Source organism: Barbus barbus (genome assembly GCF_936440315.1).
Source record: "Barbus barbus genome assembly, chromosome: 43".
NCBI lineage: Eukaryota > Metazoa > Chordata > Actinopteri > Cypriniformes > Cyprinidae > Barbus > Barbus barbus.
Genome location: NC_136721.1, coordinates 22,035,929 through 22,060,278, shown reverse-complemented (window position 1 = coordinate 22,060,278; position 24,350 = coordinate 22,035,929). Strand labels below are relative to the sequence as shown.

The 24,350-nt window shown below is 37.0% G+C and overlaps 1 protein-coding gene across 3 annotated transcripts in view; it reads left to right on the top strand.

Annotated features, from left to right (window-relative positions):
* The window catches only part of LOC306862068 (noelin-like), a 31,170-nt gene extending 15,287 nt beyond the window's left edge, over positions 1 to 15,883 (top strand). The window contains exons 4-6 of one of the 3 annotated variants that reach the window (XM_079404670.1): positions 2,529 to 2,748; positions 7,975 to 8,081; positions 13,546 to 15,883. In XM_079404670.1, coding sequence (XP_079260796.1) covers positions 2,529 to 2,748; positions 7,975 to 8,081; positions 13,546 to 14,220 — 1,002 coding nt within the window. In that variant the 3' untranslated portion in view covers positions 14,221 to 15,883. Of the gene's footprint in view, positions 1 to 289; positions 770 to 2,528; positions 2,749 to 7,974; positions 8,082 to 13,545 lie in introns of those variants that run through there. The other 2 variants (XM_079404671.1, XM_079404672.1) reach the window with 2 other exon arrangements.
* The last annotated feature ends 8,467 nt before the right edge of the window (positions 15,884 to 24,350 follow it).

Below are 24,350 nucleotides of genomic sequence, written 5' to 3'. Positions count from 1 at the left end.
ATAAAAATGATAATTAAAAAAAAAAAAGAATAAATTAACTAAAATATAAAAATATTAATAATAAATAAAGGATCTGCACATTTTGTTTTTCTATAATGTAGCAATCAAAGCATCCCGTGACACACACTATACTACCTGACACATGCATGGACTGTAATTTTGTTTGCACTTTGTAACACAAGCGTGAGTGTGCGAGTGCATGAGATGTGTGACTGTGAGAGCAAGTGAATGTGTTAGCTAGGTTAGTGAGTTAGCTCCCTGTGCTGAGTGTGTTGTTTCTTGCTTGCAGGGCTAACTATAAAGACATGATAGGAGAGCCAGAGGCCAGAAGAGGCAGGTCTAACCCACGATTGGCTGAAGTGGGCGTCAGTCACGCTGTTTAAGTCACGATTCTCATATTCTATTCGACATTAGCTGTAAGAAACACTTCTCCCCCTCCCTTATCCAACCACCAATCAGATCTCCTCCTGCATGCTACTCTAAAGAATTGTTACGTTTTACTTAGTTTCATTGCTATATTGCTATTATTATTACTATTACTACCATTATTATTCTCATCTTTGCTAGTATTGCTTAAGTTTTTATTTTTATTATTATTACTCTTATTATTTGTCACTATGAGTCTTTGGTTTTTGAAGTAATATGCGTTTTTGAAGTAAAGAATTTAATCTTAACATCACATTGTTGTATGTGAGTTGTAATTTCAGCATGTGTCCCTTTCTGCTGTTGCATTCTAAACGACAACAAATAAAGTCTTTTCCCAATTGTTTACCGTGTTCAGAGCGCTTGATTTCGCCGATAAATGTTTGTAGATATATCATTTTTATACGGATATGAGTAGTTTTACTGCAACTTGGCCTCTGGTCTCTCACTGGCTCTACAAGCACACACACACACACACACACAAACATAAACCGCTAAAAATAAATGTTTTTATTGGTTTATTAAAGCACTTCAGCAAAGAATCCTCTTATTAAAATCCATTTCTCAGGGTTCCTGAGGTGCTATATGCAAATTTATTTCTGTATTATATTTGATATTAGCATCATTTGTTACAAAAGTGGGTTTTTTAAGCATCAGTACATACACTACATGGCCAAAAGTATGTGGACACGTTAAAGTTAAACAATTTTCCTCTACAACATCACTTAAAAATGTATAAAATCAAGACTATTCTCTTTACCTTGTGAAAAATAAGTACACATTTACTTAAGTACATAATTTACTTAAGAATATACTCAAGTGTGAATTGAATGTAATATTTTCGGACACTTGCAGTAATTGCATGTTATTTACATTTAAATGAAACTGTATTAGTTTACATTTATATTAAATGCAATTAGAGTGATTTTAGGACTCAAGTTCATTGTTATATACAATTTTAAAATATGGTCTGAAATATGGTTTTAAAGTGTACTATTAAAATCATGTCATTGTTTATTGGTCCTTTGTAATGATGAAATTGCGATTTAGTACATTTACAAAAAATATTAACTCTAAATGTAACATTGAATAACGCACTATAGTTAAAAACATAATCAAGTACTTTACATGCACGTTAGTCAACACATTGAAATAAGTGCATTTCTTCAAAGTACGACCATAAACAATGATTGATTTTAAGTGCACATTCAATACAATTAATTCAATTCTATACAAGAAGCACACTTCTTTTTCACAAGGGTAAACCAGCATTTAAAGTAGTACGGAACTTTTTGCACTAGCGAATTTCATAAAAAAATGGTTTATCCAGGTGTCTGGTGGGGAAAAACCCAGACCTGAACATAGAAGACCTTTGCAACCTTTTTCAATCATCCAACATCGATTCCTGACCTCACTGATGCTCAGGAGCAGATCTCTGCAGCCTTGTTTCAACGTCTAGAAAAACTTTCCCAGAAGAGTAAAAACTGTTATAGAAGCAAAACAATGATGCGAAACAAATACTCATTCACACCATAAACAATGATGACTATAATGATTAGCCTCCACACAGACGCACGATAACTTTGTTTATTACAAGCACACTGCAGTTCTGTTGTCTGCTTGCACTCTTTAAAGTCAGGTGAATTCTGATTGGCTGTCAATATTTTTATCGTCCATCAGCTGGAAAAATCGTTCTGTAAGTGATTCCAACGGCATTGTTCAGTTGTGCTGTTATTATTATAAAAGTGGTGTGGACTCTGCCATTCTTTTAAATCGAGAACGATATCTTTATCATTATAGCTTTATCTTTGGTGTGAATGGGTCTCAACTCGTCGTAAAGGCCAATGCTTTTGAAATTGAAGCACACTAGTGTGATGTTTAGATGTCCACATACTTTGAGGCAGATATGGTTTTCTATAAGAACTCCAATGGCTGTAAAACCCTTTGAAATTTTTATTTTAAGAGTGTCCAGATGAACAAACACACTATACACAACAGTGTTCAACACCTAGATTGTTCAAATTAGCAGAGGCAGCAAGGGAAAACAGGTTTCCGAACGTACAGTAGGCAAGACTTTCCAATGTTTTCACGTTACATACTTACAGGCCATAAAGGCAAAAATGGCAGAGCTGCGTCCGCTGATCCCTGTGCTGGAGGAGTACAAAGCGGACGCGCGGCTGGTTCAGCAGTTTAAGGAGGAGGTGCAGAACTTGACGTCCAGCCTCAGCCTCCTCCAGCAGGAGATGGGAGCCTACGACTACGACGACCTGCACTCCCGCGTGGTTAGTCTCGAGGAGCGGCTACGTGCGTGCATGCAGAAGCTCGGTAAGACACACAACAAATACGCGTTTATTTTTCTCAACAAAGTTTACCCAAGACACGATACTGGCTCAAAATTTGTTGATCACCACAAAATGTCCACTTGTTCCTTCTTTTGTTTAGGAAAATAAAATTATGGCACTTTTAATGGAAGTGAATGGAGCCAATCTGTAAACGTTAAAATACTCACTGTTTGAGTAAAGTAAAAAGTCGTGACGTATTGTCAAGTATGGTGACCCATACTCGAAATTGGTGCTCTGCGTTTAACCCATCCAAGTGCACACACACAGCAGTGAGTAGTGAACAAATGCACACACACACACACACACACACACACACACACACACACACACACACTGTGAACACACACCCGGAGCAGTGGGCAGCCATGCTGCAGCGCCCGGGGAGCAGTTGGGGGTTCGGTGCCTTGCTCAAGGGCACCTCAGTCGTGGTATTGAGGGTGGAGAGAGCGCTGTACATTCACTCCCCCCACCTACAATCCCTGCCGGCCGGGGACTCGAACCCGCAACCTTTCGATTACGAGTCCGACTCGCTAACCATTAGGCCACGACTTCCCACATTACAGCATTATTAGTATTACAGCCACAAGATGTAAACCATAGGCATTGACATTATTTTGTGTGTAAAGTCCAATTTTACAACTTTGGCATGAAAAAAAACAACATGTTTGACATTTTATTTGTCAAACATGACCATACATCTGATGTGCAGTGAAATGCTTTTTTGGCTTGAAATATATTAGAATTTGCGTTGTAGAAAAAGTTTAAAAACTGTAAAATGATCCCTTAAACACCTTTACAGCTAAAACAATACACATTTTAACAGAACTCATTTTATAAAATGAAAATCTTACTGTAAATACTCCAGAAATTGAAATTGGCCCCGTTAACTTCCATTGTACCTGTCTTGTTGTAACCTCAATTTTTTTTTTTTTTCAAAATTATTTTTGTGGCAATTAACATTATGCCACATGTTTGTACCAAACTTGTAGTATTAATTTAAGAAAAGCTATCATTTTAGAATTAAAACAAGCATTATTTACTTATTTTATGAATCATTTGCTCTTTGAGGACATTGCTGAGAGAAGAAGACTTTGTCTGATTTAGCTACTCACAGACTAAACATGTGTCACAAATATACTAACCCAAGTATGCGAGTAGACGCTGGACTTTCTAACGTAACAGCCAAAAAAGTAATGGGCATGAGCTGCCATGTGTCACAAACGTCTGATGGATGGTTAACAAGGGCACGGCGTTAATTACTTCCAGCGGCGCTTTTAAAAACTAAAGGTTCTTAGCAGCATCTCAGTTTAAAAGAACTTTCCGATCAAGAACTATTTGGGCCAGTTCCAGATTTTCTGTGTGGTTCTTTGGAGATTAAAAAAAGTTCTTGTCACATTATAGGTTCTTAAGATCAATGTTTTGGCTCCTCTGTTCACTAAAGCACCAACACATGATGGTTTTCAAAAGCACATAAAAATAAACAAACATTTATTGGCATCCATGGTTCCATTAAGAACCTTTAACATCAATGGAACCTTTCCATTTCAGTTTCTTTATAGTGGAAACAGTTTTTCACCCTAAGAAAAATGGAACTGTTCACTGAAAGGAAGCCGGTTCTTCTGACATAACTGCAAAAAAAACCCTTTTTTGGAACCTTTATTTTTAAGAGCAAACTAAAGAGCTATTTATAAAGATTGGTGCAAATTTAAGGCATTGATTATAAGAGAAATTAAGTCAAAATCAGAATCTAAACTCACCTCTCTCTAATTCACTCTAATCAGATTTCTTAAACACATTGTCTGCCGTTTCCCAATGATGAAGACAAAATTTAAACGAGACTTCTTCAAATGGACTTTTTCTACTTGATGAAATGGAGAACAACTGGACACTTCTGCTTACATCTGCTGCTTCTCAGATGTTTCAGATGAGCCCAGTATTTCAGAGGAGATCTCAACATCTCAAACTGTGTGATTTGACCAAACGTCTGTAATAAAAAGTCAGAGAATTCAATATTTTTCACCCATTTCTACTAAGATCAAATGTTCTGAGCTGCTCTCCACATTCATTTTACAACTCTGTACTCTTACTGTATGTCTACTGCTCTTTCATTTAGGTCTGTTTTTATTTTAGCAGAAACATCTGAGCTGATACGTGAATGAAGCATTACTGAGAACTTAGTTCAAGTCTCCTGAGCTATAAGAGAGTAAAATTATGCATTCACCATCACAGCCTCCATTTCCCAGCATCCATGCACGCACGCACGCACACACACAAACACACACAAGAATCTTTTCTCTGGTGTGTATCATCTTTCTTTCTCCTTCACGCCGAGTTTCTGGAAGTGAAATCTGGGCCAGTTTCACTGTACGATCAATACAGCTTTAAAACAACTGACTGATCTCTCCTTCACACACACACTTGAGCTTCATCCATGTGCGTCGCTTCTGATGAGTATGAAACATTTACAGGAAAACCATACAGAGGTGGGTAGAGTACCCAAAAACTGTACTCAAGTAAAAGTAAAAGTAATAGTCTGAATAATTGAGTAAGAGTAAAAAAGTATCGGATAAAAAAACTACTCAAGTAGTTAGTTACTCGCTACTTTGGATCATATACTGAATATAGTCTATTTTTATTTAGATGTATAGATATTTAGATAATATATATATATATATATACACCCACACACACACAACTGCCGTTCAAAAGATGTTTTTTTAATGTAATTTATTTCAGTGATGCAAATTAATTTTTATCAGCCTTTAAGCCAGTCTTCAGTGTGATATAATCCTTCAGAAATCATTCCAATATCTTGATTTATTATCAATGCTGTTCTTTTCAGCTTTCTATTCATAAAAGAATTGTGAACAAAATGTCACAGGTTCCAAAAAAAGCAGCAAAACCCTGTTGAAAAAAACAGCATATGCTGGTATAGGTATGTTTTAAAGCATGGGATGCTGGTTTGGGCTGGTTTAAGCTGGTCCTAAAATGGTCTGACCATCTTAAGACCAGCACATGACCAGCATAAACCAGCAAAAGACCAGCATCACAGCTTCAAAACATACCAAACTAGCATATGCTGTTTTTTTTCAACAACACTGATAATAAATCAATATATTAGAATGATTTCTGAAGGATCATATGACTCTGAAAACTGGAGTAACAGCTGATAAAAATTCAGATTTGCATCACTGAATTAAATTATATTTTAAAGTAGGCTATATTAATTATGTTATTAATTAAGTATATTAATTCATTATTAATTATGTATTTTGTATGTATATAACCTCTGACACGGAGAAGAGAGAAATCTCCTCAAAAGACCGCAACAGAACAAATCCGCAAAATGTAAACAAATGTAGCTTTTATTTCTGCAAGCGTAAATATTGTGAAAATATCAATATTAATTGTGTATAAGCAAAGCTTAGTAACTTATTTAATGAATTAATTCTAGATTGTATTTAATGTAAGCTACATTTACAACAAACTGGTAATGTCATAGTGGTATCGTGGCCTATACCTGTGGAACAGTAGACAGCACACGCGGTGTTCATCTAATGAAGATCTTCATAGCTAGCAAACCATAGCCTTTGCAGATTTGCTTTCAACTGACTGTAGATCCAAAGCCACGTCTTCATCGCTCTTGATGTTCATAAACTCTCTGTTATCTGAGTGAGAACCGCTTCAGCGACTCGGCGCGTGCGGCAGGGAACTGAACGAATCATTCAAACTGATTCGCGAACCGATTCACTGGTTTGCCAACTGGTTTGATCGAGCCTTCGAACAGAATTGACTCAAAAGAATGAATCATTCGCGAACGGACATCGCTCGTTGACCAGAGAAAGGTAGACGGCGCGTTTGGGATACATTGAAGCATTTTTGTCTTTATTATTACGTATTGCATTAAGATAAAGTAACGAGAAGAGCGTCACCCACAGTAACTAAGTAAAAGTACCGTTTTTTCACTAAAAATGTACTTGAGTAAGAGTAAAAGTACCCAATTTTAAATATACTCTAAAAGTATTAGTTACTCAAAAAATTTACTCAAGTAAATGTAACGAAGTAAATGTAACTCGTTACTACCCACCTCTGAAACCATATGAATCTCAAATATTCCCATGCACCTTTCATCCCACACGTGACATGAATGAGTTTGTGCTTTGTCAAGGAAAGATGCAGCACTATTACTGTTCTAAGCCTTCAGATTTACAGCAAAAATCACATTTTCATCAGAAACTTAAAAATGTAGTTCACTATTTCACTTGTTCAAACATAAATCCTCAAATGCCATTTTGATGCGATCATATGAGATTAAACAAGAACACATGAATTTAACATGTTCTCACATGTGCTTACACGTGAAATTCATGTTTAGTTTTTTCCTGTATGGTGTACAAACAATTTCCCCTCAAAAATTGCTAGTAAATTTCACATATAATGGAAAAGAAACTCGAAGTAACACTGAAATAAACATGAAATAGAAGTAGAAAACATTCTAATACTTAAAATAAATTTATATTTTAAGTATTAGTTTATTTTTACAGTGTATATTGACAATGAATCAGTAATCTCATACATTGTGTTAGAGGGTTGTGTGTTTTTCTGCAGATGTGTGTCTGCAGTGTGAGAGAATCAGGGCTTTAGTCTAAAGATAGTAGCGTAATAATTTAGTCCTGTATCTCCCCCCCCAGACAACAGATTACAGCTCAGTGTGTTAATCTCAATCATGTATGTGTGTGTGTGTGTGTGTGTGTGTAGAATGGTTGAGGCCGAGCAGGAAGATACACACACACACCACGGTTATTACTCACTATCACCACAGGACGTCAAAAACCATCATTTTTAATATTTATCTTACGATTTATCTGTATATTATATTCTCTCTCCCTGTCACACACATGAAAAACATTCGTATGCTTTCCTCTATTATCAATGAAGTCTTTTTCTCTCTCTCTTCGTCATGAAAACTCATAATGAAGCTTAGTGTGACTCAGTTAAAGTCATTTAATCATAACCTTCGCACCAAGATATAAGATTACCACAGTAATTATGACTGAATCAGACTCATCATAACATTACAGCATTAAATCTCTGAACTCATTAAACTTGTGTGTGTGACAATATGCTTCTCGTAAGAGTGTGTGTGTGTGTGTGTGTGAGTGCAATTATACATGTGTGTAATTAAATATGTGTGTTGTGCATCCTGCAGCGTGTGGTAAACTGACCGGCATTAGTGATGCAATCACTATTAAAACATCCGGGTCTCGATTCGGATCCTGGATGACAGACCCTCTCGCTCCTGAAGGAGACACTAGGGTGAGTGTAAACTCAAAAACATATACATATTTCACTATTTTAAATATATACACACATGCAATCAGACATACAATACCATTCAGGCGTTTGGGGAAATGGAGTGTCAAGTCACCAAGGCTGCATTTATTTGACCAAAAATCAGTAATATTGTGAAATATTATTACAATTTAAAATAACAGTTTTCTATTGAAATATATTGTAAAATGTAATTTATTCCTGTGATGCAAAGCTGAATTTTCAGTATCACATGATCCTTCAGACACCTTGCTGCTCAAGAAACATTTCTTATGATTGTCAATGTTTAAAACAGTCGTGCTGCTTGATATTTTTGTGGAAACCATTTTTTTAAGATTCTTTGATGAAAATAAACTTCAAAAGAACAACATTTATACAAAATAGAAATCTTTTGAAATATTATAAATGTCAAGGCTGTCACTTTTGATCAATTTAATGTGGATTCCTTTCATTTCTGCATTTCTTAGCATTGGTATAACAATAAATTCCTTCTGTAGGACAAACAGGATTCATTTCTTCATTAACATGCTGGTAGTGGAGGATAGCTGGTTATTTTATGCCCGCAGTAAAAACCAACAAGCACATAGCTGCTGGCAACCGCTTTATAACCATGTTGCTTTATAATCATAAGAAAAACAAACCTCAAGGCCGAGCCATCATACACAAATGCAAATATACATGTTTGAGGAAAATGCACAATGAAGTTCTTTGCCCTCATGCCATTTCAGAAAATTCATCATCTAAATATTTAGTCCATCATCAGGATCTGCTAAAATCACATGATCACTGTGTGGGAGATGAATTGGTTCCTAGATAATTAGTCTTTGTGAACTGGTTAAAAAAAAAAAATTAAAAAAAAGAAATAATCCACTCATAAACGTTCCCAGGATTCAAAGCACTGCATTTTATCCTTCTTTTAAACTTCTTATAATTCTTTTCATTCTTCATTTTGTTAGCGAATTTACTTTTACACTGTTTATCATTCCAACAACATTTACAAAAAATTCTGAATCACTCGGAACGAAAAAAAAATCATTAATCATTTGTTTGCAAGGCTACTTTTACATTATTTATCATTCAAACAACATTTACAAACAGTTTGTGAGTCCACTGGAACAAAATAATCAAACAAGTTCGCAATAATTTGTTTGTGAGTTTACTTTTACACCGTTTATCATTTCAAACACATTTATAAACAGTTTATGAATCACTTATAAAAAGATCCAGTCCAAAACAGCAATTTGTTTGTAAGTTGAACATTCACAGAGTTGAAGTCAGGTCACTAACACTCAGTGGCACGAGGGAAAAATAAGTGAGGCCAGATCATTTCCACTTGTCCAGATGTGAAGTGCTTCAGCGGGGCTCATAATGGAGGCTGCCGAGGGGCTTGTGATAAAGGGTGGAGGTTAAGAAACAGCAGACCATGGAGGATAAATGAGGGCAGCTGGAAATGAGCGTGAGACGTTCCTGATAGCCTGTGTATATAAGCTGATTCTTAGCCTAATCGTTTCTCAGACATTTGTGAGAGTGTGAAGAGGGTTTGTGGTGATGTTGTATGGCAGAGCAGAAGCGTGCTATAACCTATTTATCTGGATCGCATGCCGTTGTGGTTAACGATCTGGGCCGGTTACCAAACGTTATAGTATCGAACCCACACGGGTTGATCTATGAAGCATCAGCACTGCATCCGTGGCCAGGATCTTAACCCCAAGTTGCAAGTGACTGTTCCTGTAATAAATGTCCTGCACGCAACTTTGCATTAAAGTGTGGCTAAATGACAAATTGGCAATTAGCAGTTGGCATCCCATATGCTTTAACTGCTGCGTTTGTGAGAAGTTTCTCAGCAAGCAGCTTTCTCTGATGAGAACAAAACTTAAAGTGAATTGAGCTGAATAATGACAGCTGCTTTATAGCTGAATCGAACTGGTTTCATAATTGAACATTTTTGCAACATCAAGAGAGTTATTGAACTGAAACGAATCATCACTGGCCTGAACTGAATAACGACAACATTGTCTTCAGTGGAGCTGCTTTACAGCAGAATCACATAGCAATAGGGTCACATATAGCAATGCTGTGGCTATATTCATAATGTAGTTCAGCTCTTATTGCATTTTGCAAAGAATTAAAATGGTACAATGAAAAAAAAAACAATTAGTGATAAAGGTTTTACTCACAAATTGCTAGTAAATTCCACAAATAATTAAAAAAAATGGCAAGACTCCATGTGTTCCATTCAATTAAACGTAAAATGTTGAAGTAGATAGGCTGAAATTTATTTTCACGTACAATGCACTCTACAATGCAAACTAATTTTACAGTGTACAGTAGACTGGAAAATGCAAAAGAACAACACATAGCTACTCCAATACAAAACCAAAAAATATTAGATCCCATTGCAAACACTCATACTAGACCTTTGATTTAGCAACAAGACACATTCACCTCAAAATACACAATTACGAGCCCAAAAAGCCATTAAAGTGATGCCTTGTGCACGCTAGTCCCTCCAAACCCCATTAACACAGCAGAGCAATTATAAATCAGGCTGGTGAACATATAACCTTCATTCGCACCCACAGACCCGGTTTTAGTGCTTCCCCCTCCCTCTTATTCTGGTTTTCTCACACTTTGGGTTGGAGGCTCTTGTTCTCAAAGATTGATGAGACCGTAGGCTGGATGTGTGAGACAGACAGAGCATGGAGAGAGAGACGTGTGTGTGTGTGTGTGTGTGTGTGGGAGTGAACAATAAGCAATATCTCAGAAGCAATATCTCAGAGCGGTTTTTGGCTCTTCAAAGATAAAAAGCTTTGGCAGAGCAGCGTGTTGCTGTCAGAGATACCAAGCAGAGATGGAGCAGCATTCAAGCTCTGCGTGAGCATTAAGTTAAAGCCGAACAAACACCCTGTGACCGACCAGAATATGGTCAAATATTAATGCAGCGTTCTATATTCTGATCATATTCCTATTTGATTTCCAACTTCTGACCATAAAGGTATTTTGTGGCCTGAAGATGATGCATACAGAAATTAAAGTAGCAATGCAACCAGTAGCTTTACAAATCAACAAAAAGGTGTCCAGGCATCCAAATCGCACAGGATATGATCATATTTATTCTGCATGTATATGATTATCAGAGAGGATTATATACCGTGTTTTACACACTCGTCTCTGCAAAGGAGTTTATTAGCATAATGATTGACATCTGACTCACTAAAGCAACTTATTTGCATATAAACATCACATTTCAGATCTCATAATATCCATTTTTTGTATTGTTTATTATACATTGGGGTGCCTAATAAATTCATATTTTTAGTTATTAATTTGATCAAAGGTGACAGTAAAGACATGTATAATAATTTCTATTTCAAATAAATGTTATACTTTTGATATTTCTATTCATTAAAGCAGGATTATTGTAGTTAACTAAAACGGAAATTAAAATTAAAACCATTAAAAAACATGTTGTTACTTATAAAATAAATGTTAAATGAAAGTAAAAGAAAATATATTTAAAAATGATTTCAGCTAGTTGCCAAGGCAATATTTCTCATTTTTATTTAGTTGAACTTGATGCACTAAAATAATAAAACAAAAATGAATAAAAACTATATTGACACAAAAAAACTAAATCTACTAAAAAAAGAGAAAAACACAACCAGATTACTAAAACAATTACTAAACTTAAAATAAAAAAATCAAACCTGATTCAGCAGTATCTCAATGATACTAAAATAACACCGCATCAAAGAATTGTGGAAAAGAGTACATTTTCCACAAAAATATGAAGAAGCACAACTGTTTTCAACATTAATAATAATAGAATAATTTTTGAAGGATCATGTGACACTTAAGACTGGAGTAATGATGCTAAAAATTCACCTTTGCATCACAGGAATAAATTACATTTTTTAACATATTTAAATAGAAAACACATTTAATTAAAATAATATTTCACAATGCTGCTGTTTTACTGTATTTCTTTAGCAAATAAATGCGAGCATAAGAGACTTCTTCAAACAACATTTAAACAACAACCAAATTTTACATGGAAAGCTGACTAGATCCTGGTTCAAAAAACATCTGTTTGGGGGGAAAAAATGTTTTATGGTGTTATTTCGGTGTTGGCCAAAGGATGAGCTCCCTCAGCTGATTCTTGGCACATTCTTCTACTTTTGGGGATTTTATAGTTGCCACTTATGCCCAGGACTCACTCACTGAGAGTATTACCACACTGCTCTGTGTAAAGCTGCTTTGGAACAGTTTATATTTTGAAGAATGCTGTTAAAACACAACAAAATCTAATCAAATGTTATTTCTACAGCCTTATAGTGAACAAATGTGGGTTTCAAAAGAGATAAAGGTTGTGCAGTATGTTCAAACATGCACAAAGAGTGAGTTTGTATGTTGATATTTACAGTAGATGTTGTTTACTGCTTCGTGCCTCATATAAGAGAGCACACAGACGTCCCGCTGGGCTGCGAGGCTCTGGAATATTCCATAAGCGTGACTGCTCTACCTTTCCATTCGCTCACCGAGAGACAGAAGCCCCAGCCATGCTGGGAAATCTCCACGGAGAGTCGCTTTTATCCGGAATGATCTGGAATTATCCCCATAGGGTTCGTAATGCCTGGCACACAGCAACTTCCTGGCTGTCAGTTTTCACCGCCTGCGTTCTGCCACAGCCAGGGAAGGATGGACACCTTCAGTCTGGAATTTAATTAAGACCTCGCTGAACACGTCCTGCTGTGCTGGCAAATTCATCCAGAACAAAAAAAATCTAATGCAAGCACAGACAAAATAAGGAACAACTTGACCTACTTCCATTAATCGTTGAAAGGATGAGTCTATAGTTTAACCTTCTGTACTCGAGTTTTGATTCTGTGAATGTCAAGCCAGAATTCTGGCCATCCATCTACTCACCCATCAGCCTATCTATTCTTCTATCAATCCATCCATGCATCTATCTATCTATCTGACTTTCAATCCATCCAACTATCCATCCATCCGTCCATCCATCTGTCCCTCAATCCATCCGTCCATCCATCTGTCCCTCAATCCATCCATCCATCTACACACACCAAGGTTTTCAAATAAGACTTTGTAAAGCCAACATTCAAGATTCAAAATAAATCTGGATTTCAATTGAAGTTCATGTATACTACTTCTCATTTAAAAATGGTGCACAACCCAAATGAACATCTTAAAAAGATTGCGTTCAATATACATTCTGACAAACATCTGCTGCATGTTGCGCAAGCATCCGACAGGGAATGTTCCGGCAGACATACTCCAGTTGAGTAAATGCTAAAAACGACATCCTCCAGATGAAAACTAATGCACATCTGCTCAACATACTCATGCTATAGGGATATGTCTCATTAAATCAATTCCTTGTATTGTTAAGTCATTTATATTAATCACTTACTCTCTCACTTCTGTTCAGGTGTGGTACATGGACGGCTATCATAACAACCGTTTTGTGCGGGAATATAAATCTATGGCGGACTTCATGACGTCAGATAACTTCACGTCTCACCGCCTGCCACACCCTTGGTCTGGGACAGGTCAGGTGGTCTACAACGGCTCCATCTACTTCAACAAGTTCCAAAGCAACATGATCATCAAGTTTGACTTCAGGACGTCCACCATAAGTAAATCTCAGCGTCTGGACAACGCGGGCAACAGTAACACCTACCACTACGCCTGGGGCGGACACTCCGACATCGACCTCATGGTTGACGAGGGTGGGCTCTGGGCCGTCTACGCCACCAATCAGAACGCGGGGAACATCGTCATCAGCAAGCTCCACCCCCTGACCCTGCATATAATCCAGAGCTGGACGACCAATCACCCGAGACGCAGCGCCGGGGAGTCATTTATGATTTGCGGGACGCTGTACGTGACCAACGGCTACTCGGGAGGGACGAAAGTCTACTATGCCTACCACACCAACTCTTCGACGTACGAGTACATCGATATCGTTCTGCAGAACAAGTACTCGCACATCTCCATGCTGGACTACAACCCACGAGATCGCGCGCTGTATGCCTGGAATAACGGACATCAAGTCCTGTACAATGTTACGCTTTTCCACGTCATCCGCTCGGAGCAACTGTAACCTTGGAGGATTTGGGCGGGAGTATCTGAAGACAATCTTTAGGAATGTTCTTCAACAGATTGTAATAAAAAATGTAATGCTGAATGAAAACTAAACCTAAACAATAGACATGTGAATGGAAAATAGAACACAAAATCATGAACAGATGCCAAAAATTGAAATAAACAAAGCCACGCCTTTCTTTTTTTTTTTACAAAACGACTTTGCATTCTAGGACACTGTCTGATCAGATGTTTTCCAGTAGCACTAAAAAGACATTTCTCCATGCTTTTCTGTGCACTGAAATGTAGGGAATGTTGGGATTAGTTACGGACTAGTAGCTCTCACTCAACCTAATAAACTGAGCGTGTGAAGGAAATCCGATGGTGCTTCACTTGGCAAACTAACACGGACGGCTTACCAGTCTGTGCAATATCCTAAGTCCAATTTGTGTGCTTTGCAAAGCTAATTTCTTTAGGTAATATGAAAAATATGATTGGCTGAAGGCGTTGACTGTTGAAAGCTTGATCAAAGGACTCTCGTGAGATTTTACTTGAACTTACCTGCGATTAAGTTCTTGTGACGCGGACCATATCATGCTATTTTATAACAACCTACATGTATGTAGCACCTGAGAACAGACCAAAGCGTGCTATTAAAGTCAACATGAAATCACACATTCCCAGTCTTAATATGCATAATTACCATAACTTGCTCCACCTCTGAAACGACCTTCATTTTTGGACGACATCTTCAAGAACTTATTTGAACATATCCATCATTCTGGTCACATTTACCAGTGCAATCAATTCCCAATGGATAAAATCAAGTCTCATCCAGCATTTTTCTTGTCGAATATCCTGATAACACAAAAACATAATTTCATGTTGACTTTAAACCTTCTCTGGTGAGTTTATCACCCTTCAGGCTACTGATACACACGTTGTTGTGCTTGTAAATGGATGTCAGCTGCATCTGCATCGTGATTGCTACGATACGCTAACTCCGCGTAACAGATGTGCCGGTTTTACTAGCAGATGGTTCAGGTACAATCTTACTCTGATTTAGTCTTCGTGCTGGTGAATTCTTGTAAAATGATTCTTTAGTTTTGCATGAGCAGATTTAACATGCGCAGGTGTGCTCAAAGGAATGTTTACCTGTGTGACGCCATACATGACTGATTTGGGATCAGGGATGGTGGGAGAGAGGTTGGTTATAGTCTTTAGAAACCTGAGAATTTAAAAAACAGATGCTTGTTTCTATCTGGTTTGTTTCGAGTGGCTTGTTTCTTAACGCCCATTCTTGATTTTTGTAGATTTACAGTTTGATGTTTTTTGTAATTTACAGTAGTACCGTCTGCTTGGGTGATGCTTCAGTGTCTTTGTTTTAGTTCGTTGACATTAGAAAGCCACATTTCTGTCACGAAAAAGATTGATATCAGAATGTAAAATGTCTCTAAGTCACTTTGGAGAACATCTAAAATATGAATATGAAACTATAACATAATTGAGCAGTCTAATATATATAATGTACTCATTTTTATCAAGGTTCATACTGTCTTATGAAGCTAATTAGCTAATTCCAGCTTTCATTCTTTTTGCGCTTTGCTGGATGTATGTTGTACCCGCAATACGATGATTCTTATCAATAAAAGAGGATTTATGTCCTGATGTCATCATTCGGTATTGATCTCTAAGTGTGTTTCATCGTGAGATCAAGGTTTCATCCCAAATGCTGAAAGAAAGTAGCACCCAAACTGGCTTCGGGATGCTGTTTTTTCTATAGTTTAACCAACAAGAATACCTTGATACCTAGATGTTAATTGATGTTAGACAAGCTTCATTAGTTGCATGCGGAGGATAGGGTGAATTAAAGTTCATGAACAGATTCTGCATTAAACTGCTAAAAAAGCATCCAGTTACGTAACATAACTGATCAAAGATTATTGCTTTCTGTTTCCTATTTTTAAGCCCTGTCTGAACAATGCTGATTATGTTTCAATACTATGTTTATATATATATATGTGTGTGTGTGTGTGTGTGTGTGTGTGTGTGTGTGTATGAAAGTATATGTATATATTTATATTATATAAATATATATATATATATATTATACATGACATATGCTGACACATTAAGTTAAATTAGAATATTACAATTTATTAAAATATTATAAACAATATATATTAAATTATAAAATAAAACCTGACATAATACAATAAAATAATATAATATAATAATAAAAATATAAAATAAAAACATTATTTAAAATTAAATGTATAATATTAAAATTAAATTCTGAAATAAAAAATTATATATGTATATATTTTCATCATCCAAATAATTCTTAGTGGAGAAAATCCTGCCATAGATTTCTTACTGCTTCACTACTAGGAAACACCTGGAGCCAAATGAGTAGCAAAAGCAGTTTTATGTTGATTTAAAAAAAGAACCAAAAAAACCAGAGGAAGCGTTTCACCTTCTAAGTTAATAATGGAACTGAAATGGGCAGTAATGCAGTGAGCAGATACAGTTTCCCATGAATATAAGAGACCTTAGTGACCCCTCGTGTTCTGATGAAAATATGATGGGATTTAGGCAAAAAGCATTAGACATCTATCATCCCTCTATCTCTCTGGAAACGGCCCTGACAAGTCAAGCGCTTCCTTCTGAATCTCTTTTTCTCTTTCCTTCTCCATTTAGTGTTCTTATCTCTCTCATGTGGGTTTTTACAGTCGCTCTCAGTAAAGCTCAATGATAAATCTTCAATCTGCTAATTCCTCCCTTCCCCCTTCCCTCATCTTTCCTGTTTCTCCTGCCCTCCGTAAACTCACCCCCTTTCTCTCTCTCTCTTTCCCCCTGCAAGCTGTCCATCCTGTTATCCTCTCCTCTCTCCCTTCCCTTTCTCTCTCATTTGATGTTTCAATCGATGAATAAATGATTGTTTCTATTCTGAGCCGCTCGGTCTGGGAGAAACAGAGAGATTGAACAAAATACAGAGTGAAATAACAGACTCTCGCTGTGTGAAACAATGGGCCGTCATTTGGACTGAATCAATCTACATCCTAAACAGGGCCGAGATTCTTCTCTCCAGCTCAGCTCTTCTCCTCACATCTGTCATCTTCCACCTCTTCATCAATCACTCTTTCTCTCACCTTCTTCTCTCTCTGCCAGCCATTTACGCCATGGATGTTCCACTTGTGGCCCGCAGGCCAAAAACGCCCTGTCAATCATTTTTATATGACCCGCTGACACACAAGAGCGCTCTGTGTGAAAAATTCAACAGTCGTCAATTAGCAGAGTGCAACACAAATCATGAACATGTGACCACACCAAGGTCTGTCTGGCAAAAGTTCAGCGAGATTATCATACACAGACTGTAACAATGTCATACTTTCAATCTAAAAATCACCCTGAAACTCCTCGAAAAGTCAAATACATGACATGGACCGAATTCCGATCTGCATACTATCCACCCTATGAAGAATGTTAGACTAACATTAGAATGTCCCAAATCATACTACTTTGAAAAAAAGAAGGAAAATTGGCAACAAAATGGTGCAAAATGTGAAAATTTCAGAATTTTCTGAAATGTGAAAATTTCTGAAGTACAAACCCGATTCCAAAAAAGTTAGGACACTGTACAAATTACGAATAAAAAAAGAATGTAATAATTTACAAATCTCATAAACTTATATTTTATTCACAATAGAATATAGATAACATATCAAATGTTGAAAGTGAGACATTTTGAAATGTCATGCCAAATATTGGCTCATTTTGGATTTCATGAGAGCTACACATTCCAAAAAAGTTGGGACAGGTAGCAATAAGAGGCCGGAAAAGTTAAATGTACATATAAGGAACTGCTGGAGGACCAATTTGCAACTTATTAGGTCAATTGGCAACATGATTGGGTATAAAACGAGCCTCTCAGAGTGGCAGTGTCTCTCAGAAGTCAAGATGGCAAGAGGATCACCAATTCCCCCAATGCTGCGGCGAAAAATAGTGGAGCAATATCAGAAAGGAGTTTCTCAGAGAAAAATTGCAAAGAGTTTGAAGTTATCATCATCTACAGTGCATAATATCATCCAAAGATTCAGAGAATCTGGAACAATCTCTGTGCGTAAGCGTCAAGGCCGGAAAACCATACTGGATGCCCATGATCTTCGGGCCCTTAGACGGCACTGCATCACATACAGGAATGCTACTGTAATGGAAATCACAACATGGGCTCAGGAATACTTCCAGAAAACATTGTCGGTGAACACAATCCACCGTGCCATTCGCCGTTGCCGGCTAAAACTCTATAGGTCAAAAAAGAAGCCATATCTAAACATGATCCAGAAGCGCAGGCGTGTTCTCTGGGCCAAGGCTTATTTAAAATGGACTTTGGCAAAGTGGAAAACTGTTCTGTGGTCAGACGAATCAAAATTTGAAGTTCTTTTTGGAAAATTGGGATGCCATGTCATCCGGACTAAAGAGGACAAGGACAACCCAAGTTGTTATCAGCGCTCAGTTCAGAAGCCTGCATCTCTGATGGTATGGGGTTGCATGAGTGCGTGTGGCATGGGCAGCTTACACATCTGGAAAGGCACCATCAATGCTGAAAGGTATATCCAAGTTCTAGAACAACATATGCTCCCATCCAGACGTTGTCTCTTTCAGGGAAGACCTTGCATTTTCCAACATGACAATGCCAGACCACATACTGCATCAATTACAACATCATGGCTGCGTATAGGAGGAGGATCCGGGTACTGAAATGGCCAGCCTGCAGTCCAGATCTTTCACCCATAGAAAACATTTGGCGCATAATAAAGAGGAAGATGCGACAAAGAAGACCTAAGACAGTTGAGCAACTAGAAGCCTGTATTAGACAAGAATGGGACAACATTCCTATTCCTAAACTTGAGCAACTTGTCTCCTCAGTCCCCAGACGTTTGCAGACTGTTATAAAAAGAAGAGGGGATGCCACACAGTGGTAAACATGGCCTTGTCCCAACTTTTTTGAGATGTGTTGATGCCATGAAATTTAAAATAAACTTATTTTTCCCTTAAAATTATAAATTTTCTCATTTTGTCATCTATGTTGTATTCTGAATAAAATATTGAAATTTGAAACTTCCACATCATTGCATTCTGTTTTTATTCACAATTTGTACAGTGTCCCAACTTTTTTGGAATCGGGTTTGTAGAAAGAATTACACTCTTAAAAAAAGGTGCCAGGAAGAACCAAAAAGGGGTTTTCGGTGCGATGCCATAGAAGAACCATTTTTGGTTCCCTGAAGAACCATTTTGTGAAAGGTTCTTTAAAGAACCGGTGTTTTTCTTGGTGCCGTAAAGCTCCTTTTCTGGTACTACAAAGAACCCTTTTTAAAGGTTTTTCAAAGAACCACTGATGAATGGGTTCTTTATGGCCCCATTTCTTCCAGATCAATATCCTTACATTTATCATACTATAAATTTTCTTTAATAGGATTGTTCATAAAATAATAATAAAAAAAAGAAAATCCAGAAGTAACACGACTTAACAAGATGTATGATTAAAATGTTTATTGCATTTACAGTATACATCAATGCAGAATATATCATACCTCAATACTGTGTAAATGTGTTTAATAGGGATGTGCACAAGTACTAGAGTACTCAGACTTGACAGCAATGACTGATCATTTTTTAAAGTCACTGCAATCCTCGTTTTCATGATCAATCATCACTGTCAAGTCTGAGTACTCGATGATCACCTGACTTTATATATTTCTCATTTTCTGATTGGTTATGGCAGTATTTTGGGTGGTACCTGAGCTCTGTTAGTGTTAGGACAGCATGCCATCCAGACAAAATCAAAACCACCAGTACTTGAAATGAAAAATTTACAAAAATACCCATCCCTAGTGTGTAATACAGTGAATATAGCAGGTTAATGTCAGTACCCCCATCATCCATTAGTATGCCCTCTTTCATCCCGTGGAAACTGCCACAGGTGGGTCAAAGAGTTCCCGCTTTCACCGTCCTTTTGATGGATGGTTGAGGCTGGGTACATAGGATCCTCTAACAAAAAAAAAGAAGACACTTTCATTAGTTTCTTAATTTTCATAGGTTTAGCACAGATATAATGATGCAAAATAACAAACAAAGATATTTTTAAGCTGAACAGCAGTAAGAATAGAAACAAAATCAAAGCAAGTCAAAGAAGTTTGGAAGTTCATCCATCCATCTATTCACTCTCCAAACCACTTATCCTCTCCAGGGTCATGGGGGCTGAAGCCTATCCCAGCATCTTTAGCCACATATGCTTCCAATTAATGCTATTTAAGCAATATAAGCACTAGGTAACAATGTTATACAGTACCTGTCAAAATTTTAGAAACATTACAATGTTTTTGAAAAAACAACAAACAAATAAATAAAAATCTCTTCTGCTGACTAAGTCTGCATTAAGTCTGCATTTAGGAATACAGAGAAAATAGTTATATTGTATAGTATAAAATATCATTACAAATTAAAAGAACTGTTGTCTATTTTAATATACTGTAAATTATAATTTATAACCTGTGATAAAAAGCTGAATTTTCAGCATCATTACTCCAGTCTTCAGTGTCACATGATCCTTCAGAAATGATTTTAATGTGCTGATTTACTGTTTTATTTTTCTATTAAAAGAATTTTACATTTCTTATACTTATAAAAAAACAGTTTTTGCTTTTTAGCAGTTTTTGTGGAAATGGTAATACCTTTTTCAGGATTCATTGATGAGCAGAAAGAACAATGAACAACATTTATTAAATTTATTAAACAATTTAGTAAATATAAATCTTTTCCAACATTATAAATGTCTTCACTGTTACTTCTGATAAATGTAATGCACCCTTGATTAATAAAATGATTAATTTCTCTCCTTTTTTCCCCCACAAATGTATTAATTTCTCTTTTTTCTTACCACAAATGTTTGAATGGTATTGTTTCCATAAAACTGGTAAGCAGCAAAAACTGTTTTCAACATTGGTAATAATCAGAAATGTTTCTTGAACAGCAAATCAGCATATTAGAATAATTTCTGAAGGATCATGTGACTGAAGACTGGAGGAATGATACTGAAAATTCAATTTTAAAATATATTCACATAGAAAAGAGGTATTTTACATTGTAATAATATTTTACAATATTTCCGTTTTTACTGTATTTTTTTTTTTTTTTTTTTTTCTTTTGGCCTGTCAGTAACACAGATAACACATGACAGTACGTATGTGTAGTTATGCTATCATCATTCACAGCCTTTTTTTTTTTTTATTTTTTTATTTTTTTATTTTTTTTATATTATTTTTTTTTTATTAATTAATTAATTAAATTTTATATACCCTTTTATTTAACCATACTATGACCGACAAGACCAGGGGACAGAGAAAACAAGAGAGAGAAAAAAAAAATAATAATAATAATAATAATAATAATAATAATAAAAAAATAATAATTATAATTATAATGATAATAATAAAAATAATAATAATAATAAAAAAAAAAAAAAAAAAAAAAAAAAGGAATTAGAAAAAAAAAAAAAAAAAAAAAATTGTGGATAAAGTCAACAGAGAAGGGGGAGAGAGAGAGAGGAAAAAAAAGAATGGGGGATAGAGAGAGAGAGGAAAAAACAAAACAACAAAAAAAAAAACAGACAATTTGCTTCGATACCTGCTGACAAAAAGAGAAAACAACAGAAGACACAACAGAAGACACAACATCAGAGAAACTGCAGCAACAACCAACATCTGTATGAATCACAATAAATTCTAAATGTTAAATGTTATTGAGCAACACGCATAACTAATATTACAAAATAAGTTTTGAAGCAACAGCAGATCAGAACAATGTGTGTCTGTGAGCACCCGTTTTTACACCAATGTGAATGCTTGAGTGTACACCTGTGTGTGTGAGCGCGCTTGTGTTCATAAGGTTCCTCCATGTAAATGTTTAATAGTGTGTGTGTGGGGAACAACAGCCCCATCCCGCAAGGCATGAAGCAGGCATGGAAGAGACCCAGGCCCCAAACATCCGGAGGCCCCCCAGGGCACGGGACCCCCAGGGGAACCACCGCAGGGACAACTGCGGCCCCCACCCAGAAAAGGGCAGAGGAGAGCCCGAAGGTGGGACATCCGACAGCCACAGTGTAGACACCCCAGGGTGCCGTGGCGGCAAGCCCGCCGGCTCCGCCGGCAGCCGACCACACCAGGGCAGACCGAGCCCTGGGCCCGGAGATCCAAGGGCCCCCCACCCCCCAACCGGGGCCCAGCAAGGCCAGTAGGGCCAGGCCCCGCCAAGCGACCGCCGAGAGTGGGCCAGCGCTCACCCGAGCATCCTGCCCCGGCGCGAGAAACCACCAATGCACCGGCGGCATCCTCCACCAGCAGGGCATGGTGGTGGGGTGGGGGTCGACTGAGATGATGAGTGAGGTGGAGTCTAAGGCCCGACCTGACACATAGACGTAGACGAACAAGCACACATATACACAAGCATACGTTCCCACCCTCATGCACGCAACGAATATTCTCACCCTCGCCCCACATGTAGACACACAAAAATGGACATGGTACCCACACTCACACTCCCTATATGCACTCTATACTCCTAGATCCAGGCACCACCACCCCCAGAGGGGTAATCAGCGCCCGATCCCGGAGCTGAACCCCCTTCGCTCTGGCGTGGGGACAGGAAGACCACCCCGGTCCCCGCAGCAGCAGAGAAGACCACCAGCCCAGACCCCGACCGGGCGGCCAGCTCATCCTCGCAGCCCCCGGCCCCGGACAGAGAACAGAGAACAGGGGTGTGAGATAAAAAAAAAAAAAAAAAAGAGACCCCATGCTTCACCTCACCCGCTCAAATGTAGTGTTGGTGTGTGTTGTTCTAAGGTGCTTTAAAACAGGGGTGCTTTAAACTGTATTTTTAATCAAACTACTGTATTTTTAATCAAATAAATGCAGTGAGCAGAAGACTTACATAAAAAAAAAAACATGTTCAAAAAAACATAAAAAAAATCATACTACTCTCAATTCATAGGTGCAAACTGGATAGTGGAACAAAGTGGCACTTTCATATTTTAAGATTTTGTATCACTCAGCCTTTTTATTTCATTTTAAAACATGATTGCAGTATTTTTATACTAAACTTAAATAACTAGCCTAATATTTTTTTCACGCAAAACAGCATTAAAATAGATAATACCTAAAAGGATTTACTGGTCTTTTTAAATTAATAGACACACACACACACACCTTATTTACACTCATTTTTTTACTGTGACATTTCATAATGTCATAATTATTTGAGCTGGAAATTCAATTAGATGAAATGAAATGAAATGGAATTTAGATTAAATAATGTGTTAATGCCTATTTTTAAGTGAATGAAATATATTTCAGATTAATGTGCTTCATCTTCATTATTTTCTCTTTTGAGAAAACCAAAAAAACAAAAACATCAAATAAATTTCATAAGCTTAAAGACAAAAGACTCAAAAGTATATAATGAAATAATGAAATAATAACACGTATAGTGCATACTGTACGTAATACATATCGTAATTGTTTTAAAGCAGCTTCACAGTAACAAAAAGGAAAATAAATCAAGTCAATGCTAAATTATTTAAATATGATACAAATTCAAAGCTGAAAAGCACATAATAGTGTACTTCTAACTTAGAACAGTACATACTTCTCATATGTAGAATTATGTAAATTGGGATTCATGTCTCACACATGCCCAGGTTGCCAGATTTGAGAGTGTGATGTCATCTGGGCATTATGATTTTTGCCAGACTGCTGCCTGAGTAACACCTGCTCTCCTCATTATTCAAGCGGCCTCCAGATTGATTCTCCGTCCTCACGCACCTGTTGAGCGGAATTCTGGCTCCAATCACACAGCAGATGAGAGAGAGCTGCTGAAATGAGTTGATATTTATCCCACATCTGGATAAAAGCCATGGCCTGAGATGACACTGAAACACACACACACACACACACACACCTGTCAGCCCTGAAGATTAACCTTTACATTTAATTTTAAGAGAGAGGTGTTCACTAGGGAGTGAATTACGACAGTGACGTAAAATTAGTTAAAGTTTTCAAACATGTATCTAGACGTTTGTGACCTGTTTTATTT